The sequence below is a fragment of the Lycorma delicatula genome, chromosome 5 (assembly GCF_047948215.1).
Source record: "Lycorma delicatula isolate Av1 chromosome 5, ASM4794821v1, whole genome shotgun sequence".
Lineage (NCBI taxonomy): Eukaryota > Metazoa > Arthropoda > Insecta > Hemiptera > Fulgoridae > Lycorma > Lycorma delicatula.
In genome coordinates, this window is record NC_134459.1 from 9,350,703 (window position 1) to 9,371,464 (window position 20,762).

A 20,762-nucleotide genomic window follows, 5' to 3' on the forward strand; every position below is an offset into this window, starting at 1 on the left:
ATTCAAAAATAATTTAGTTATTGTTTATATTCTTAAGTTTTTATTTAATATCTATATCTGCCTTTAGTAATTCCTTTGTATGTAGTGAAGATAACTGCATAATAGAGATGTGTAAATAGTTTCAAAATTGAATTTTTTTGCAACTACTCATACGCGACTTCTCTTTTCAGTATTATAACAAATAGACAGTGAAAAAATTATATACGTATTATGAAAAAAAAGCAGTTAAATACTATTCTCACAAAAAACGATAAGCCCTGAATTACATATTACTACAATCAGGTAAATCTTCCCTGATTAAAACTTTACTCACAAATCCCATCTAATCTGAAGCTGATTTTTGTTCTAAAATGCTCCTAATTATACTCACAGTTTATATAAAAATAAAAAAAATAATCAAGGTGAATAATTTTTACTATAACTTTGAAAAATGCACTTCAATTGTTATTTATCAAAACTTAATTACACAATGTTAATAACACAATACCTATTTTTACCAATATCTTCAAATAACATTTTTTCCATGACAGCATTAAATAAAGTTTAGCAAATATCTAATTACTTATAGAAAAAAATCAAGGTTGTATAATAAATATCAATTATGCGTAACGTTTAGAATCACTTTGTACTTTTGTAACTTTACTCCAAAATAACAACTTCAACAAAAGTTGGGTTGAGCCTCCACGAGGTGCGCCTGGATATATCTGGAACAAATAGGAGAAATCCGTCCAGTAAACTGAATCCAAACAAACTTCAAAGCTTCATTTATCATCAAATCACACCTCACTAACTATAATTGTAACTCAGGACCTAGTTCCATCACAGGTGATCCCTTGTCAGTCATGAAAGGTCTTCTAAGGAATACTCCACTGGCTGAACCAAGCAACACTAGAGTAACCAATCAGATACGGCGTGCTACCACTTAGAAGATAACATGCAATTGGAAGCATTGAAATGTCCCCCAACATTGCACACATGAACAAGAAAAATACAAAGTACAAAATTAAACAAAGCAAATCACCTTCACTTCCACACACAATGTAAACTTGCTCATGCAGACTGGTAAACTAAAAGTAATAACTGGCCTAGTGGACCAACACAAAATTCTCATCATGGGTCTAACGGAAATAAGAAACACCAACCATGAAGCCATGGAATCTCAAGGATATAGGCTCTGCAAAAGTATACCTGAGAAGAGAGTGATGAAAAATGTCCCCGTTTGGAAAAGGTTTTTTAGTCAGCCTCAAAATAATAAACTCTATACAATCCCCAAGAATCTTAACACTCACCCTAAAAGCATCTAATAAAATCTATACTATAATAAATGCCCATGCACCCACTAATAATAAAAATAACTCTCCAAAAGACCGTAAAGAAACAGAAAAGTTCTGGGATCTACTCGACCTGACTATAAATAAAACCCCCAAAAAACCATGTTAAACAATTAATTGAAGACTTAAATGTTCAACTACGCAAAGAAAGAAGATACTGTGACATCATCGGAAAATGGCCCATACAAGAAAACAAACAAAAACTGACAACTCTTTGATCTCTGCAAAAACCACAACACAATCTCGAAATTCACATATTTCAAGAGGAAACCTCAAAAATTCAAAACTTGGTAACACCCCGACTACACTAAAGAAGAATGGCAATTAGACCATGTTTTCATGGACAACACCATCACAAGGAGATCTACAACAGAAAAGTCCTCCGATGTGTATCCAAAGGCTCAGACAACTATGTAGTCAAAATTAAAATTAAATTTACTCCCCAAAGAAAGCACTTAGGAAAGGAAGCCACTTATACAGCAGAAAAACATTTCCACCTGAATGAACAATCAAAGAGAACAGACTCCAGAAAATCAAAAGAATTGGAAGAATTTGCATCAATAAAACGTACCATAAAGACGGGCAGTGGTGGAATGTGTCCAACAAAGTCGTGTACAAAGAATTAGAACCCATCACTGATACCATGCGTAAGAGAAGACAAGGATTCTTTGGACAAATCATGAGGATGCAAGATTCAAGACCTCTGAAGCAGCTAGTGCAGTACAATCTCGACCCAAAAAACATCAAGACAGGATGCAGATGGATCAGAGAAATAAGAGAGGATCTGAAGAAAATTGGCATTACACCAGAAGACACTACAGATAAAATAAAATGAAAGAAAAATATGAACAAAAACAATTGTAAGAAAAACTCACATGAACATTTGGAACATATGAAAAGTACTGGGAGGACTGCAAGGCCCAAATAGTCACATCAAAGAGACTTGTTTAATGGACTGACTAAAGTAATCCTATGCGGTCATTAAGATGGTAATAATAAATACAAATTGTGAATGCAGTTTAGCTAACAAAATCAATTTATAAAAATCCAATTTTTCTTAGCATTTTTAAAAAGTAACTACAAACATAAAAATAAATAAGATTGCCTTACAGAAAATCAATTTTAAAAACTGCATTAAAACAAAATCATGGACACTTATAAAATGAAAAGTAGAACATTTACTTATTTTCTTTTACTTTATAAATATCACAAAATTAAAACAAAAATATTATTATTGCTACAAATCAAAAATATATATTTAGATAAAAAGTTTAAGGACAAACCAGGATCATTATGTGAATGAGGAACAACAAACACTTTAAGCTTTTTCTTTTGTGACCACTGATTTTCATTGTAAACAATATTCCATCCTTGTTTCCACACACCACCATCCAAATTATCAAACTTAAGTTAATCATAAACAGCAGACATCTGAAAATGAAAAATCTTTATCAAAAATAGTTTTCTACATTTCTTCAGAATATATTTTTTATTTTATTAAAATCACAAAAAAGTGCAAAAGCAAAATAAATAGTACAATAAAGTTCATTATTAAAGACAATCATAACAAATTTAAACTTAGTTGTAAAGAATTAATACAAAATAAGATTTTTCAAACAAGTAAAAAAAATCCAAGTTTAAATATGTTTAAGTGTCATTAAAAATCAATCACTTTCTATAATCTTTACTGCTGATAAATTTGAATGTAAAACATACTTGGTAGAGTAGCAGCAACTCTGCCTGTCATATTAAATGTTTTGGGTTCAAATGCCAGAAAGACCCTGACATTTTTCAACCACTAAAAATTCATCAAAATTCAAAATCTGTTATTAATTTAGAATTTTGTTAAAAAAAAAAATACACGTTAAACATATGTAATAGACAACAGATATAAAATAGATAATAAAAAATGTTTAAGTATTCCATACAATAAGCAAAAAATAAAAAATTTTTACAAAACTCTTACCTGCCCAATTTCATTTATTAAACAACGAATAATCATAAGAATTGTATTTTTTCTATAAATGTGATATGTATTACACATAGATGAAATCAGCCCGGTAAGAGTTTTATAACAAATTTTTCTATTTTTGCCTATCATAAGGAATGCTTAAACATTGTTTATTATCTATTATTGTATATCTATTGTCTATTACATATATTTAACAGGTATTTTTTTAAACAACATTCTAAATTAATAACAGACTTTGATAATATAAATGCAGTGTCTTACCTTTTTTGATATCAGTATAACTTCATTAAAAACAGTTTTTATTTACATTAAAGAAATTTTTGTTTTCTGAGGGAAAGAAATGGTATCTGTGAGACTTACTGTACGGTTTACAATTTCATTGTAATTTTTTTGGATCACTATGCTTTGTTAGATTATTACAGAATGAATTACAGATTGTTATCTTATGGATTTAGTATTAAAATTTATTGCCTTTCTAGAACAAATATACATTTTTGAATTTCTTGGCCAATTTTTTTTGTTGACAGTCATATCATTCACTTCATACCATATATTTTCTTTTTAAATTAAACTAGTATAATAACAACCTTCACAAATCGAGATCTGTAACGTAATACTGCACTTATTACTTTGTAAGTGTAACCCTCAATTTTTATTATATCCATGAACATCCTTTTTATACTATAATTAAATAAACATTTTTTTATTTCTCCATCAATTAGTTTAAATAGTTCTAATTGTAGAATAAAGATTTTACCACTTAAATTTATTTCTGTTTTATATAACAAATCTTTGTTGCTACATTTGCAACACTTTCTTACTGTTCATGTTTTTTTGTGTTTTATTAGCAGCCATAATCTCCTGTAATCTAATACTTTTATTTAATTTTTAATGAAGTGATGGGAACTAAAAAATTTTTTTCATCTTCAGTACTTTCATTTACATAACAGCATTTACTATTAAAACAAGCTAAATACATTTTCTTTTAAATTTGATTATTTCAAATGCATTATCAAGTTCTTGTATGAGATCATTCGTAAATTCAAAGGCGCCGTTAAGTATTAATACTTAGCAGCACGATTGATAAACCCACCTTTCTGAGAAAAAAGTAACACATTCAAGTCCCGCGGTTCATGAAATACAAGAAAAAAGTTGTCTAACAAAATTTGAAGTATTTTTTAAAGTAATCTTTATTACAAATGTAATTGAACTGAAATATAATGTTTTCATGCTTATTTTTTATTTTTTTCCCCCATTTTCATTATAATTTTAGGTTAGGTCATGTTTAGAATTGTAAACATAGTTTGATGATCGTTGACTTCGCCATGCCGTCCAGTTCTGCAGACTCTTACTGGCGAAGTTCTAACAAAATTCTTGATGAGAGAAGAATTTGGGTTTTCCAGTAGACTCAAAAAAAAAATTTGATAGTGCAGTCTAGCTTGAAATCTAGATATGGGAAATGACTATTCATGTCGCTTAGAGTTAGATATAGGCATGGGAATCAGACTTCTGCGATCCTTGTAGTTAGTAAGTTAGTTGACAGGGTACAAATTACGACGAGCAAAATTGAAAGAAGCCTAACACAAAGGTGACAGTAAAGTTGAGTAAACACACTGATAGAAGTGTCTGCTGAGGCATTTGCATTGGTGGCATCCTGATAAGAGATCAAACTGTGATATGTAATTACATTTAGAAGGTCTAAAAGATTACCTCTGGTAAAGTCCATCAGGGCTAGGAATGGAGGGGTTGTGTAGCAACCAGGATCATCACAAAGCAGATGTCTTTCCGTACGGGGATTTGGATGAATAAATAAATAAAGTCAAAATTTTATAAATATATGAGGTTTATCTTGAAAGTAACAATTGTTTGCTAACTTCTGTAGCAAGAATTGGAAACCTCTGTGAATCAAAGGTCAAATTGTTCACTGATTTTTGCAGTTTTGTACAGTTGGCTACCATTTGCAGCAACTCCCTAAAATGGTCTTTTATGTACTAGTCATTAAGTTTTAAAATGAATATGCTATAAATATCCTATTGTCATTGATTGAAATTTGAATAGTGAAAAATGTTTGAGTAAAATCATGAAATCCTGTGGTATTCATAGAAAGTTGGTTGCTGAATATGGTTATAAAATAATTTTATGAAAGAAATGCAAAAATGATGTGTGTACTGTTTCAGAATGGAATAATGAATGTAAATCATTAAGAAATTTCCAGGTAATCTTTGATTGTCACTAACCTTTGAAGAAATAAAGTACATTAATGTTGAAAAAAATAATAACTACTAATAATAACTACATCACATGAAGAATTTGAAAAAAGTGAGGGCTTGCAAAGGAATTTTTGAAATATTCTAGAAAATACTTTTTTGATTCATTCATTCCTGAGCTCACTGTAGTTTTTAAATAGACTGGTGGCAAAGGTGATAGGGTGATCCTAAAAAAGTGAAACATTGTTATACTATAACAAATTTCTTACTTATACTTAATAATGACAGAAATTATGTAAGAAAGATCAGACTCTCAGCCCAGCTCCACGTAATTGTAAATTCTCTGCAGTACAATTTTAAAGGTAGTAAAGAGTTTTGGGATAAAGTACTCATTTAAGGAAATATTTTTTTATGTTCAGCAAAAATTAGAGACCCATGAAACGGGTAAATTATTATGTGAATCTTTTTAATATAGTGAACTAGTGACTAGATGTAATATGTAAAACCATTTATAAAGAATAATGTTTAGTTTACTATCCATTGTTTTTATATAAATTTACTTTATGTAAAAATAGATATTTAGTTAACTGTTTTTTAAACATTTGTATTCCTCTGACGGCCAAGACTATTGAATTTGTTTTTATTTGACAATGACCTTAATAAAAATTGTAATTTGATGTTAATAATTATTATGCACTTGGCAATATAATTTAAATAATTTGAATTTGGTTGTAATAATTATGATAATTTATAAATTAACAGTAATCCCTTAATAAAGATTTATTTATCTACTAAAGCAATAACCAATACAACAATCCAACTATCTTAAACTAGGCCTCCATTAATTGTTTTTACATTAAATATTCCTTCAAACAGAAAGAAGATTTAAAAAATAATAATTAACCAGTGAAGTGGTAATCATACTAGGTTTTAAATACCCAGTTGGTCTTCTGTTATCTTATCAGGAAGAGTCTTTCAATTTTTTCAACCATCTAATTCCTTATTTCTCAATAAAAGCTTAATCTAACATACAATTAAAGTAAAGATATAAAAGAGAAAAACAAGTAAGATGTTTTTCTTTTCAGATATTCTGGTGAAGAGAATCAAGAAATGGATAATGGATTTTTATAATTTTAATGGCCCAAAATGTCTAACTTGTTATGTTTGGTTTTTTTTAACACTATTTCTTCAATGTTACAAGACACTAAAAAAAGAAATATAACTTACCAGATGACAACTACAATAATGAATATTTCTTTACCTTTTCTGTGACTTTATAATGATCTTAAATTAACATAATCAAAAGCCATTGCAATAACTATATCGATATATTAATTTACTTATAAAGTTTCAGCCTTTCATCTGGAGGTCCCAGGTTTGAATCCCGATCAGGCATGCCATTTTTCACATGCTGCAAAATTCTAATTCCATATCCCACACACAAGCTTTAAGCTTATGTGGCAATATTATTAAGCAAGAATAAAAAAGATTAAAGTATAACATACAACGAAAGAAAAGCAATTTATTAATAATTCCAATAATAAATAATAAATTACTTGAAAAAAAAACCACAAACCTGAATATCAACTCTGGGCGGTGTTTGTAAGAATGAATTACATTTTGCATCGTAAGGTATTGAAACTACCTATAAAGAAAAACAAAATTGTAAAAAACATCTAAAACTTAAAGATGCAATTAAATGCTGTTAGTAATTTTTCAACCAATTATTAAGTTTACGTATATATAATATATATATTATATATATATATATTTATATTTATATTTTAAATTCTATTATTTTAAACTACCTAGTATAGAATATCTTAATTGAGATATGAGATATCTCACCTTAATTTATAAAAAATAGCTATCAAAACATAATAAACAAATAATTACCTTACAAACAATATATAGTAAGACACAAAGAAAGTGAAAACATATATACATTAATAATACCATTGAAAGCATTACTAAAACTTACATAAAAAATATTTAAACCAACATACAAACCTAATAATCACTTAATAAAATATTTAAAATACAGAAATAATAATAAGATAAACTATCTGTTTGGAATTTATAAAATTAAATGTAATGTTTGTGATGGTATTTATAAGGAAAAGCAAACAGATCCTTTGAAACTAAATTTCTTGAATATTATAGAAATTATAAAAAATAATAAATTTGGTTTATATAATATGGTAGATCATCCAATAAACAACAAACATTCTATTTCTGATATTAACACAAATTTAGAAATATTACAAATTAATAAATACGACAAAATTAGAGAAATATTTATTAAGTATATAAAGTTCACAAAAAATTTCAATTTGATAAATCATGAGATACTGTAAGACAGTTTTATAAACTTCAACAGATAGCAGCACTCGTGTAATAAATTAATATACAATTTTCATTATTTAGTATTTTTAATTTTTAATATGCAGTTTACTTAAATATTTCAGTCATGATTGCATTATTTGAATTTAAAATATATTTTAACAGTACAAAATAATAATATGAATCTTAGAAAGATTAATTTCAGTAAAATAATAAATACAGTATTTTTACTTTCTATCTGTTTAATCATTATATCACCAGATAAGCTGAAGCTTGTGTGTGGGATATGGAAATAGAATTTTAAAGCATATGAAAAATGCCATGCCTGACCGGGACCTCTGGATAAAATATACTTTTATTTACAAACTTATTTATTTACAGTTTTAACTTATATACAAACAAAACACATACATGCATGCGCGCGTGCATTTTACTGAAATTAATCTTTTTAATATTTACATTATTCCTCTGTACTGCTAAATTCTATTTAATAAACCACCTAGTACAGAATATTGAGAAAGACATATCTTACCTTATTTTCATAAAGCACTTTTGCAGAATCCCACATCCTCACTCATGATCAATGGAATCATTTCAGATCCCATTATTACATAATAAAAATTTAAAAATCAAAATTTTCAAATTATAAGAATTGTATATTAATTTACATGAGTGCTTTGAATAACATATATATATATATATATATTATATATAAAAAGAAAAATAAATAAATATATTCTATGTATTAAATAGATAAAGGACAAACAACATTCAATGTAAAAAAAATCCCAAAAAATAAGCAGCATTTAGACATATATAGCTGAACACAATGGACAATTGCAGTAGACATTATTGGTATACCAAGTTTAAGAAAAAAAAACACACTTTATTTCAATACCAAACAAACGTGAAATAAATATAAATATAAAGATGGCCATCATCAACAGTAATCTTATAACTTATAATTCAAACGCTTTCTCAAACTGCATTAATACTTTAAAACAATGGTATGATTTCTGCATCAAGTTATTATTTACATGTAAACAAGTCTAATAAAACTTAGTTCTGTAAGATTGAAATCTATTATTTTTCTATTTATAACTAGTACCAACATGAAATATACAATACCATTTGAATTCAAGAAATCAATGTTAAACCTCATGCAGTCTAGTTAAATTAGAAAAACATATAGATTCCTATGAAAATACATAAAAATTTGGGGATGTTTATTTAAATACTCAGAATATGATAAAAAAAATGTTCAAGGGCACATAACTGTTGATGTAAAGGATTCTAGTAATTTTTTTTTAAATTCCTGTAAATACCGTATTAAATTATGTTTAATTTATCTTAACTAATTTCCATTACGAAAATTACAATTTTGATTTTAATTATTGAAAGATTACATACACAATTAGCACATAATTTAAGGTAAATTTAAACTTTAAAAAATTTGAGAATACAAATGAAAATAATAATAATACAAAAGCAAATACATGACAAAAAAGTTTACTAGGAAAAAATACAAACACAATTAGAAGAAACTTAGCATGCAAAAATTGACAGGAATAATACATACACTTTATTTAAGCAAATAAACATAAACATAATCATTCTAAGAAAAGTTTAATAAATAACATTATGTCAATGTTAATAACACATTTATCGTAAAATCAACAGCAACAAATTTTGAAAACAAACTACTCGGTCAGTCAAATACAAACCGAACTTTTGTTTTAATGTTTATTAGTTCAGAATAAAAATAAAAACATTATTGATTTTCTATATAATCTCCTTCAAATTCTATACATTTTTTTCCAACGTGTGGGGAAGCTTGTGGATCCATTCTTCATAAAACATTTGAGGCTAGTTTATAAAAAGTATCATAGTCAACTGTACACAAGCTCTAATTTATTTTAGATGACCTCCTAGCGCCTCCTTCAGTGGTCTGTACAAAACAAAATCAAAGGGGTATAAATCTGGACAGTATGGGGGACGTTCTAAGTTTCCCAATAAATTTTGTCCAGTTTATCCTGAATGAGGCATGTGAACACTAGCGTCATGAAAGAAATTCAGATCTCTGATTGACTTTCAATTTGTCCAAGCATGCATAGAGTATAGTGTATGTAGAATTCATACTATGACATTTGTAGAGAAAATCGACAAGCAATATGCCTCTCCAGTTCAAAAAAACAGTTGCAAGGACTTTTCAGCTGATGAATGCATTTTCACCTGTACATGGCAAGGTTCTTCACTCTTGCACCATCCCATTTTGTCTGAGTGTAGTAATGGACCCATGTCTCATCATATGTAACTACTTGATGCAAAAATCTATTACCTCTCATTAAAATCAATTCAGGAGCCTTTGCAAAATTTTCAGTTGGGTCTGTTTCTTATGCTGGACCAAAAGTCTTGGAACCCATCTCATAGACTTTGTAGAACCCAAAGTGCTTTGTGGTAATGGAAGGGGCACTTTCATGCCTGATAACTACTTTCGAAGCAATTTCCTCAATTGTAAACTGCCAATCATTTAATAGATCATGGATTGATCGATCAAGTATTTATCATTTGTCATACTTATTTTTGAACGCCTATTGTAACTCTCATTTTCTATAGCTTCATACTCTTGTTTGAATTTGCTGGCCCAGTTGTTGACTTCAGTACATGGTGTCATATTCTCAAACTGCCCAGGTAGTGTAATCAAAATTTTGGATTGTTTGACAGAGTCATTAGTTAGAAACTTCATGATAACACATAGCACAACCAACAACACAACCACTGCTTTGATGTGATGCTCCTGACCAGACGTGAATCCCAAAATGGCTGGAGTGTACATCTCTCCCCATATTCCTACCATCGAATCCATTCATAAGCCATAAAGACAAAAGTTTGGTTTCTGTTTGACTGTCCTCATATATTAGTCAGGGCTTTCTTCTTGAAAGAATTATTTTCTTACTGAATTCACACAAGCACAGGTGATATCAAAAGTAAATTCTTCTTTCCATTAATTAATTATACTATTTTTGTTAGTTTTAGTATGTTAACTAGGTTTCATAATGTTCTAGAGGGGTCATGATTATTATTATGTATATAAAAAAAAATTAGTAACTATATTAAATATGTTAATTACAGCAAAACCATCAGAATAATATCAATACAGAAAATAATTGAAGTAGTTTTGAACCTACCTATCTAAAATGAAAATGAGAGAATGGACTCAGATGAAGGTTGATACAACAAATATGTGATAAGATAATAATATTCTAGTTTAAGGTAGGTTTTTCTTGTTAAATTAATAATCAACAAGATGCAATTTAAAGATTTTTTTCTGATTATAGTTATAATCTTATATTCTTTAAAATAGTTTTTTTTTTAAAAATAAGATTGCTTAATATTATATAAAAGTACTAGGCCGAATATAGTTTACTGAGTCCCTCCCCAAAAAAAAAAAACAAACACAAATTGCAATTAAACACTGAACTACGAAATTTAAATAAAGAACAAACGTGCAGGGGATAAAAGAGATAACACAACACAACACAAAACTGTGTACAGTAAATTCATTCTATTAAATACATACCACTGGTTTAAAAATAGGATGTACTACTTTCTTAATACTTTCATTTGCAGCTTGAAAATGTCTCACTTGCCCCTGTTCAATATTTTCTTGCTCATGATGAAGTTTGCTTACCTAAAATAATATGATTCAATACCTCAAGAGAAAAAAATCTACACTTTTTGTTCTTAAGTCACAAATTGACATAAAAACATGCCACACTTGAAATAACAAAATATATATCCATAAAATGAAGCCAAAACACAATTCAATGAAATCAAACACACCCTCCCCTATACTAGTCTCATACATTTGCCAATGAATTTGAAGTTTAATACCACGTTTTATATAAAAGTCAATGGTGGTCTTATTTTATTTCTGAGACATTTTTATCTCTTATCCTAACTAAAATTTATGCTTGAGAGATAGACACAACAATTTTCAAAAAGAAACCCAATTAACTGCTAACCACAAAAACTACTTTGAATGCTTACCCATTGGGTATTTTATTTGGGAATATTATTTTTTTTTGTTATTAAAGAGGTATGTTCATTTTTGAAGAGAGGAGTATGAAGTTGTGTATGCAACAACTATTACTGCTAAATTAATTGCTGTGGAGGAAACCTTCTGTAAAAATCATGTAATAAATGTCTACATAGTTAATATTTTCAATTTCTGCCTATAACAAGGCACCAGCTTAATCATTTTCTTGATTGTTAACCATACCAGAGCAAACCTTTTAATTATATTCTTGTTTGTAATGTAATAAGGGTTGCTTTCATAAGATTCCAGTTTTGATTTTCTTACTAAGCTTATTAGAATGAAATAATTTTTTTGTTTTTAAAAAATAAAAAAACACTATACACTGAAAATTTTATTTGAAATAAACGCAATAACTTGAAAACCATTATTCAAAAAATTCTCAAATTGACATAGGACAATGCTGGTTATTAGAAGATTAGTAGGATACAATTTTAGCATTTTTATGTTTGATAAGAGTATAAATTTAAGTTAGAATAGAGTAGTTACAAAAATAATAGTTTTCTTTCATTTTTATTCAGTTAACTGAAGAAAGATTTTCATAATGAAATAAGATTATGTAGGTTAGAGGAAAAAGTGTTGGAAAATAAAATAACTCCTCTCTATATTTATTAGTATTATTAACTTTCAAACTTGTAACAATGGCCATTTTGCAACTAGTATTCTTCTATATCAATCAATTTGATAAAAAATTATTTTTTACAAAAGCTTTTATTTAGCTAATATTAATATTAAAATTAATAAAAAAGGAAACAAATTAGAATAACCCTCTAAAAAGTAAAAAATAAGAATTAAATCAAATTGAGAATTTTAAATAAAAAAATATAATATATTAACAAATATAAAAATGCACTGAAAAGTAAAAATAAATTATATAAATATCTATTAATAACCAATAAATAAATGTAATAATTATTAAATTTTAAAATTAAAAGTAATGAAAATATTTAGTTAAATAAAAGCATGGTGCAGTTTTTATAACATTGTTTTCGAATAAGTATTTATAGACATTTGCTGTATTTAAAAATATATTTTATGTTATAAAAACTGCGCCACGTTTTTATTTAACTAAATATTTTCATTACTTTTAATTTTAAAATTTAATAATTATTACATTTACTTATTTTTTATTTATTAGATATTTATATAATTTATTTTTTACTTTTCAGTGCATTTTTATATTTATTAATATATTATATTTTTTTGTTTAAAATTCTCAATTTGATTTAATTCTTATTTTTTTACTTTTTAGAGGGTTTTTCTAATTTCTTTGCTTTTTTATTAATTTTAATATTAATATTAGTTAAATAAAAGCTTTTTTAAAATATAATTTTTTTATATGTAATCAAATATATTTTTGTAATTTTTTTGGTATTTTTTTTGACTACAAAAAGTAAAAATATTTATTTTTACACATTGAAGTTACATTCGTGTACCAAATTTCAATCATTTTCATACGATAGTTCATGAGAAATGAAAATTTTCAACTTAATGCATGAATTTAGCGTGGGGTAGCACATGTGGGTGGGTAATATCAAATTCCGACACCGTAGTGCTGTATTGTCATCAAAGTTACATACGTGTACCAAATTTCATTGATTTTCATACGATACATCACAAGATATAGCACTTGCAAAATTTGATTATTCCTAAAGCGAGTTAAATAAAAGCTTTTAAAAAACTGATAAACCAAGTTCAATATATATAAATAATACTAATAAACATAAAACAAAATAAAAACAATTTTTTCAAAAAACACTATACATTCAAAAAATTGTATACACAATTAAACCAAAATTAAATTCAACTTTTAAAGTTGAAACATAAAAACTCTTCCATTATTTTATACTCCTTAATAAGCTTTATTTACACTTTTATTAAATAAAACTTTTTTCTCAAGTATATTTATATATCTGATTTAAAAAGAAATTATTTCCTTGTATTCTAGTGGCAAATGTAAACTAATGGTTCAACTTCTGACACCATGTTTATGGCTGTTTTTTGTACTACCAAAATCAAATTGTGCAGTTGCAACTATAAATTTCTAAAAAATCTTTTACAATTAAAAAAATGCAAAAGTTATTTATACAAATAATAACATAAAGAAAACAATAATAAATTTAATTTCCTGATATAACAAAACTTAAAACAAATAAATAAAAATTATTTCATGTAATATTTTTCTTTTCTAATTCATACATTATCTTTTTTCTATACAATAATATTTATTCTTTTATAAAAACTGAAACACAAAACAGTTTAATAAAATATTTTAAAGGATTTACATACTTTCAAAACTGAAATTTAAAGAAAAAACTTTGTATTTGGCACGCCTACAACTTCACAGGACCCTACAGCGAGAAAGTACTGTATGTAAAAAAAAAACAAGCATCATCTATTGCTTATACTCAGAAAACCCATAAAGCTCAATGAAAATTTACCAAAAGATAGAAAACAAATCTTAATTTTTAAATACATGTGAATAAAACAAAAACCATAAACACACAATAACAACAACATAAAACATATTTTGTAAGTAGTAGTAAGTATGGAAATCAAAATAACAGACTGTAAATTTATCAAAAAAAAGCAAACATATTTATAAAATCAAAATGGGTGTAAAAATTCATTATTCAGAATAACATTTATTATTTATTTCAACCAGTTTTTCCAGCTTGCTGCCAGATCTGGGTGTGTGTGAACAGGCAAATGCAATTACTGTTATTGGCTTGCCAGGCCTGCAGCTGCAAATGTAAGTATAAATGTATCGGTAAGCATGTGGTCCTAGACAGACTCAGGTCAACCATCCATGAGATGTGTGGTAAATTAAAACCCAACCACCAAAGAACATTGGTATTCACAGTCTAGTATTCAAATCCATATAAAAGTAACTGCCTTTACAAGGACTTGAACCTTAAAACTCTTGACTTCAAAAACAGCAGATTTTGCGATGATGAGTTAAACACTAGACTAACTTGACAGGTTATTATGCACAATAATAATAAATTAAATAAAAAGTAATAAACAGGAAAAACTAAAGCTAAATAAGCAACAATTTATAAACTAGAGTTGTTCAATAATTAAAAAGACAAACGGTAACGGCAGAAAACCTATTATATGGAACAAAATGAAACTGATATTCAAGTTGGCACCCCTGACACGAAATATCAGTTGTTTGAAAATAAATTCCATTATTACCTCTTCTGTTTATTTCAAACTGTTTCTACTTGAATTATGTATCATAAAAGAAAAGCTGTCATAAGACTCATATTTTGGTGAAAAACCAGTCACAAATGTTAAAACAGTACAGTACAATGTGTACTAATTCTGCAAACTTTTATAAGTGGATTAAACAGTTGAAATTGGCAGAACAAATGTCACAGATTTTCTCTGTAACAGAATACTGGTAGAAACTTTGACTGACATTACAGAAAATTACACTATCTTGTTCTCACTGATCTTATTCGCAAGGAGAGATGAATAGAAATTTGGGAAATTGCAGAAATTTATAGTGGGAATATTAGGAAATGTCCTGGTTCTCTCTGAAAAAGTTTTAATTCTTCTGTATGCTAACAAATGCCCGCATACCACTCAAAAGGCAAAGGAAGTTACACAAACGTTGGGTTGGGAGGCGTTGCCACATCCATCTTACATGTCTTACCTCATACCACCAGATTTTTTTAATTTTGTTTGGACCTCTCAAATATTTTTTATACGGTATCAAGTTCAGAAACATAATGAGCAGGGCAAGAATGCTGTACAAGGATGGCTTAGACAAAGAGGTGAACAATTCTTTCCCTGATGGAATAAGAAAGCACAAGAAAAAAGGAATGTTGAAAAGTACCATTAGTAAAAATAATAATTTTTCTAATCATTTTGTCTCTTTAATTATTAAAAAAACCCTTGAACATGAATCACAAGTAATCAAGCCAAAAGCTCTCTCCAAAAATGAAATTCTATAGAAAATGCATTAAAACTTGGGTAAAAGCTTACTTTTAAGAATTTGAAAATTTTTTAGCTTTGGCCACATCATCACTTAAAATATAAACAATTCTGTGGGCAAATCTAAATCCTCAAAGCAGTGTGGGTAAATCTAAGTGGTTAAAGCAGTGTTCTACATACATCAAGTAGAAAATCACACAACATTACACAGCAGAAATCCAAGGGACATAACTGGGACATTACCAGATGACATAAAGCATCCATGTGTAAATTTGGTGTAACCCAAACATAAATAACAAAGGCTAACAGCTTCACATGACCGACTTGCAATGACCAACCTTCACTAGCTTTAATAAAGCATAGTTTTTTACTGTTCACAACAATTATAGTTTATTCTACACTAACTTTGCTGATCTCTGCAGTGGAAGTTATTGTAGAATCTCTAACTTAAATCCAGAAAATTCTGAGTTTGAATCCTGGATAAGTTTGTTAATTTTTCCCAAGCACCAGAAAATTCACATATCATAATAAAAAGAATAGTTGTAAATAGGCGTCAATGTGTCATTACAATGAATAAATAAACAAATAAAGCTGCCTTCAGCTGATGTTTCAAACAGCATGCAACATCAGAAACAACATTATCATGAAAACCAGAAGCATTTTCTTAATTTCCTAGTCCACCGATTTAATAAAATTTCAATATTTAGACTATTTGCATTTTTGAACAAGAGACAATTTTCAATTACCATATTTGCTTGCGTATGACGCGCACTTGATATAGTCCAATTTTGGAAAAAAATTAACGTGTAAATAATTTTCTTTATTTTAATTGATCTCTAATAATAAAAATAAAAATTGTTGTTTAATGTTATATTTGTAGTAAATACACAAATTATACTGACTAATATTACTTGTAGGCCTTTCTGTTTTTCAAAAGATCAAATTCACAACACCAAGGAAATGCATGTGGTAGGGGATTTTCACTTACAAATTTCTGCTCATTATGGACACTCATAAATTTCATGTTGGTTTAAAGTAAAAGAAATGCATGTAATAAGCAAGCAAATTACAGTAAAATTGTCATCATATGAACTGTCAATCACTGTAACATTGATACCAAAAGTACAGTTGGAAGCAAAGATTAGAATATACAATGCAGATAACTAAAGAAGAAAATTATGCAAATACATCAAAGTAAAAAGATCAGTGTAGAATAAAAAAAATGAAAATATTTATGAAACTAACTCTGCGTTTGATAAAAAAAAAGTTTTAATGGAAAAATATGTGTGAAAAACCAACACTTACATAAATTAAATCCACTTTCTATAACAGTGGTCACCATAAAAATTTGGAACTGAAAAGGGAGTAGGTGTAGAATATTATATGCTGAATCTGAATATGTATTTTGAAACAACCCATCACATAACATTCTTAAGTTACAACCCCTTAAATTTATTTGTTTCATCATTCGTGGAACAAGCAATACAAATAAGTTAGTACATCTGTATGCTTGCTTATTCACATCAGATTTATATTCTGATGCATGCTGTAGACCTGTATTGGTACATAAGTCAAATGATGTCATTTCATGTCAAGACAGACATGTATAAACATGTCAATGAGTCAAGTAATGAGTAATTCAACGTGATGAAATTTTCTTTAGTGAGTTCAGCTCTTGCTATGACTAGCTGTATTCCTTAGTTGTGGTAGTGGTTTTATCATACACATATTATAAAAATCGTTTCATAAGTGATGCCATAAATTTAGTGAAAGATTTTTATGACAGAAAAATACTTTTGGTATTATTTTACTGAACATCAAGATTTGCTAAGTTGCGTGTTTCACTCTGTGTTTTATTGCACAACATGAAACAATTTTATGAAGTATTTTAAGTAATTACGTATTTATACACTAAAACTTAATTATTTTTAGAATTAAGTATTTCTGTAATATTTCAGTTTACTTTCTTTCATTAAAACACTTTGAATTTTACAATGAATAAAAATCCTTTTAAAAATTTTCCAAATTTTTTTGTTACGTTTACGAAGAATTCACCATGAAAAGTCAATGAAAACCATTTTCGAACCTGCTGAAAACTGCATACAAACATTATTTTGACTGTCCCTTGGGAGACCAAGAAAAATCCTGGGCTCCACATGTAGGATATAGGATACTAAAATTTCAGTATATAGAAATAGAAACAAAAATTTATTGAAATACTTTAGAAAAGATAGTGTAATTTGTTCCTGCCATGATGTTACGAGGCTAATGTCTGAACCAGATATTGAATATATTATTCATGATTGGCGTTTATTTACAGATTCATCAAAAAGAAGCTTAACGGCAGTGTTGTTGCATAACTTTAATAAGTTTTCTTCTACATGGTAGCACATGCTGTTGGAATGAAAGAAACATATGAAAGTATGTCAAAAATTTTAAAAGCTATTAAAGGCTTCTTCTTGGTCTCCAGAGTGGCTTTACAAAATATATGTGTTTGTGGTATAATCGGGCCACAGATAAACACTACACAGTTAAAGACTAGCCAGAAAGAAATCAGTTTACTCAAGGAAAGGAAAATGTTGTCAATATTCCCCTTATCAAAGCAGATCGTATTACTTCACACCTCTACTCATAAAACTAGGCCTGACAAAGAATTTTGTAAAAGCATTAGATAAAGACGGAGACATCTTTAAATATTTAGCTGAGGTTTTTTCACAATTACGTGAAGCCAAATTAAAAGAGGGAATATCCATTGGGCCACAAATAAGAAAATTAATTTGTGAAAATGTATTTGACAGCAAACTGAATCGTAAAGAACTAGTAGCATGAAAGTCATTACTGGTTTTCTTGGTAACAAAAAGGCTGAAAACCATGATCAGTTCATAAATGACTCTTAGTGAACTACAAAAACTTAGGCTGCAGAATGTCATTGAAAATTCATTTTTTACATTCTTATTTGAACTTTTTCCTTTTAAACTTGTGTGACATCAGCGACAAACAAGAAGAAAGGTTCTACCATGTTATACTGCAGATGGAATAACGTTATCAAGGCAGATGAGATGAATCTATTGAGTGACTACTGCTGGATGATAAAAAAAAGAAGACTTAACTGAACAGAAAAAGAGAATAAGAAAAAAGAAATTAAGATAAACGTAAATGTCTGCAAAATAACGGTAGGAATTTTAATTATACTTATTACTATTTTTGTATTCAATTATTTAAGAAGTTTCTCAATATTTTAAAGGGTCATAACTAAAAATCTGAGAGTGATGAAGAAAAAATGATTTCATTTTAAGATTCAGCATAAAAAATACATTCACCTACTTCTATCTAAATTACAAATTATTATTTTTTTTCTGACCTGTGTAATCTAAAATAATTATATTTTATTAAATAGAATAATAAAAATGAGTTATGTATGGGTTACAATAGATGTGGAATTTAACAAACAAGATTTAAATTTAAACTAGATTCCTTTGAAAACAAAATAATATGAATGATATTTTAGGCTGACAGAGAAAATGGAAAAGTGGAGAAATCAGGAACTAGAAGAACTGTTTAAAGAAACAAATTTGACAGCAACTAAAAAATGGGTCATATTCTTCAAGAGATGAGAAAACAATCAAAAAGTGAAGAATAGTGAAATGGAAAATACAAGACCTTGTGAAGAACAAATGATGGAATGATGGTGTTAGAATGGGCCTGTCTTCTGGGGGTGATACAGGTGGCTGAAAGAAGACAGAAATGGCAGGAGTTGATGAAAGCTAAAGCTCAACTACTTTTTTGAGGACCCAAAGAAGTAAATTTATACCTTAATATTTATTGGGATCTAATTGATATCATGGAGGAATAAATGAAACAGATGCACAACTATTACATTAACCTTACATACATAGATGTGCAATTTTCCCTAAAAGCCTTTTCTGGAAGGGTAAAAAACTATAACTATAATAAAACGATGACTTATGAAAAATTATTCAATTCTGGTCATTAATGACTGATATACTGCATTATTTTTTAAGTAGAGTTCAAACCTAATATAAAATCTGTTTAAAATGAAAAATAAACATTTAAAATCAGTCAGAAAACAGGCTACTTAACAAAATAGTGCTTCAAATTTTTCCTTTACATATATCATCATTATAACAATAATGGTACCTAAATTTATCCAAAAAACAAGTTCCATTACAATAACAGATTTTTTGATAAATACTATAATTACTTATAATTCTCTTTCTTTGTAAAAGAAAAAATTAAACAGACCACAGACTATAAGAAAATAACATAACTTCAGAAAGGAACAAAAAAAACAATGTAGCTAATTTTAATTTATTTTTAATTAATCTTACCTGTCTAACATCATGAGGTAATGTTTCATCTAAGATTAAATATAAAATAATACATCCTACTGTAAGAAGAAATGCCCCGATAAGTGCAACTTTCTTTATTCTCATATTTATGAACCTAAAGAAACAAAGAAATTAACAAAAACAAAAAAGTATAAAACATTTATACTCATATATTTATAATTATGAAGGCATTTAATAAAGGCCATAATTTCAAACAATTCCTTTATTCTGAAATAGTTATCAAGCAGTTCTGTAAATAAATAAAAACCCAAGATCCATTACTAGAAATACCAGAATCTGTGGTAAGTTTATTGGCTCTGCCTATAGAAAAATTTGTAATAAAATCTAAAATATCTGGTAATTAAACCCATTCAAAATATAAAAAATTTAGATTGTGTATATTTAACAACAAATTAAGCTAAGGTTTGAAACCAGGATCTTCCTATACCTGAATTCTCATCAGTAAAATTTTTGCAAAAAAAAACAAAACAAAAAACAATATTTTAAATTTACACATTATTA

The 20,762-nt window shown here is 27.7% G+C and overlaps 1 protein-coding gene across 2 annotated transcripts in view; it reads right to left on the bottom strand.

Annotated features, from left to right (window-relative positions):
- Positions 1-450: 450 nt before the first annotated feature.
- LOC142324713 (uncharacterized) overlaps positions 451-20,762 on the bottom strand; it is a 74,841-nt gene continuing 54,529 nt past the window's right edge. Inside the window, exons 7-11 of one of the 2 annotated variants that reach the window (XM_075365630.1) lie at positions 20,241-20,355; positions 11,434-11,544; positions 7,087-7,155; positions 2,615-2,762; positions 451-704 (exon numbers count right to left, since the gene is read on the bottom strand). In XM_075365630.1, the coding sequence (XP_075221745.1) occupies positions 2,742-2,762; positions 7,087-7,155; positions 11,434-11,544; positions 20,241-20,355 (316 nt within the window). In that variant the 3' untranslated portion in view covers positions 451-704; positions 2,615-2,741. The remainder of the gene's footprint in view (positions 705-2,614; positions 2,763-7,086; positions 7,156-11,433; positions 11,545-20,240; positions 20,356-20,762) is intronic. The other variant, XM_075365631.1, reaches the window with a different exon arrangement.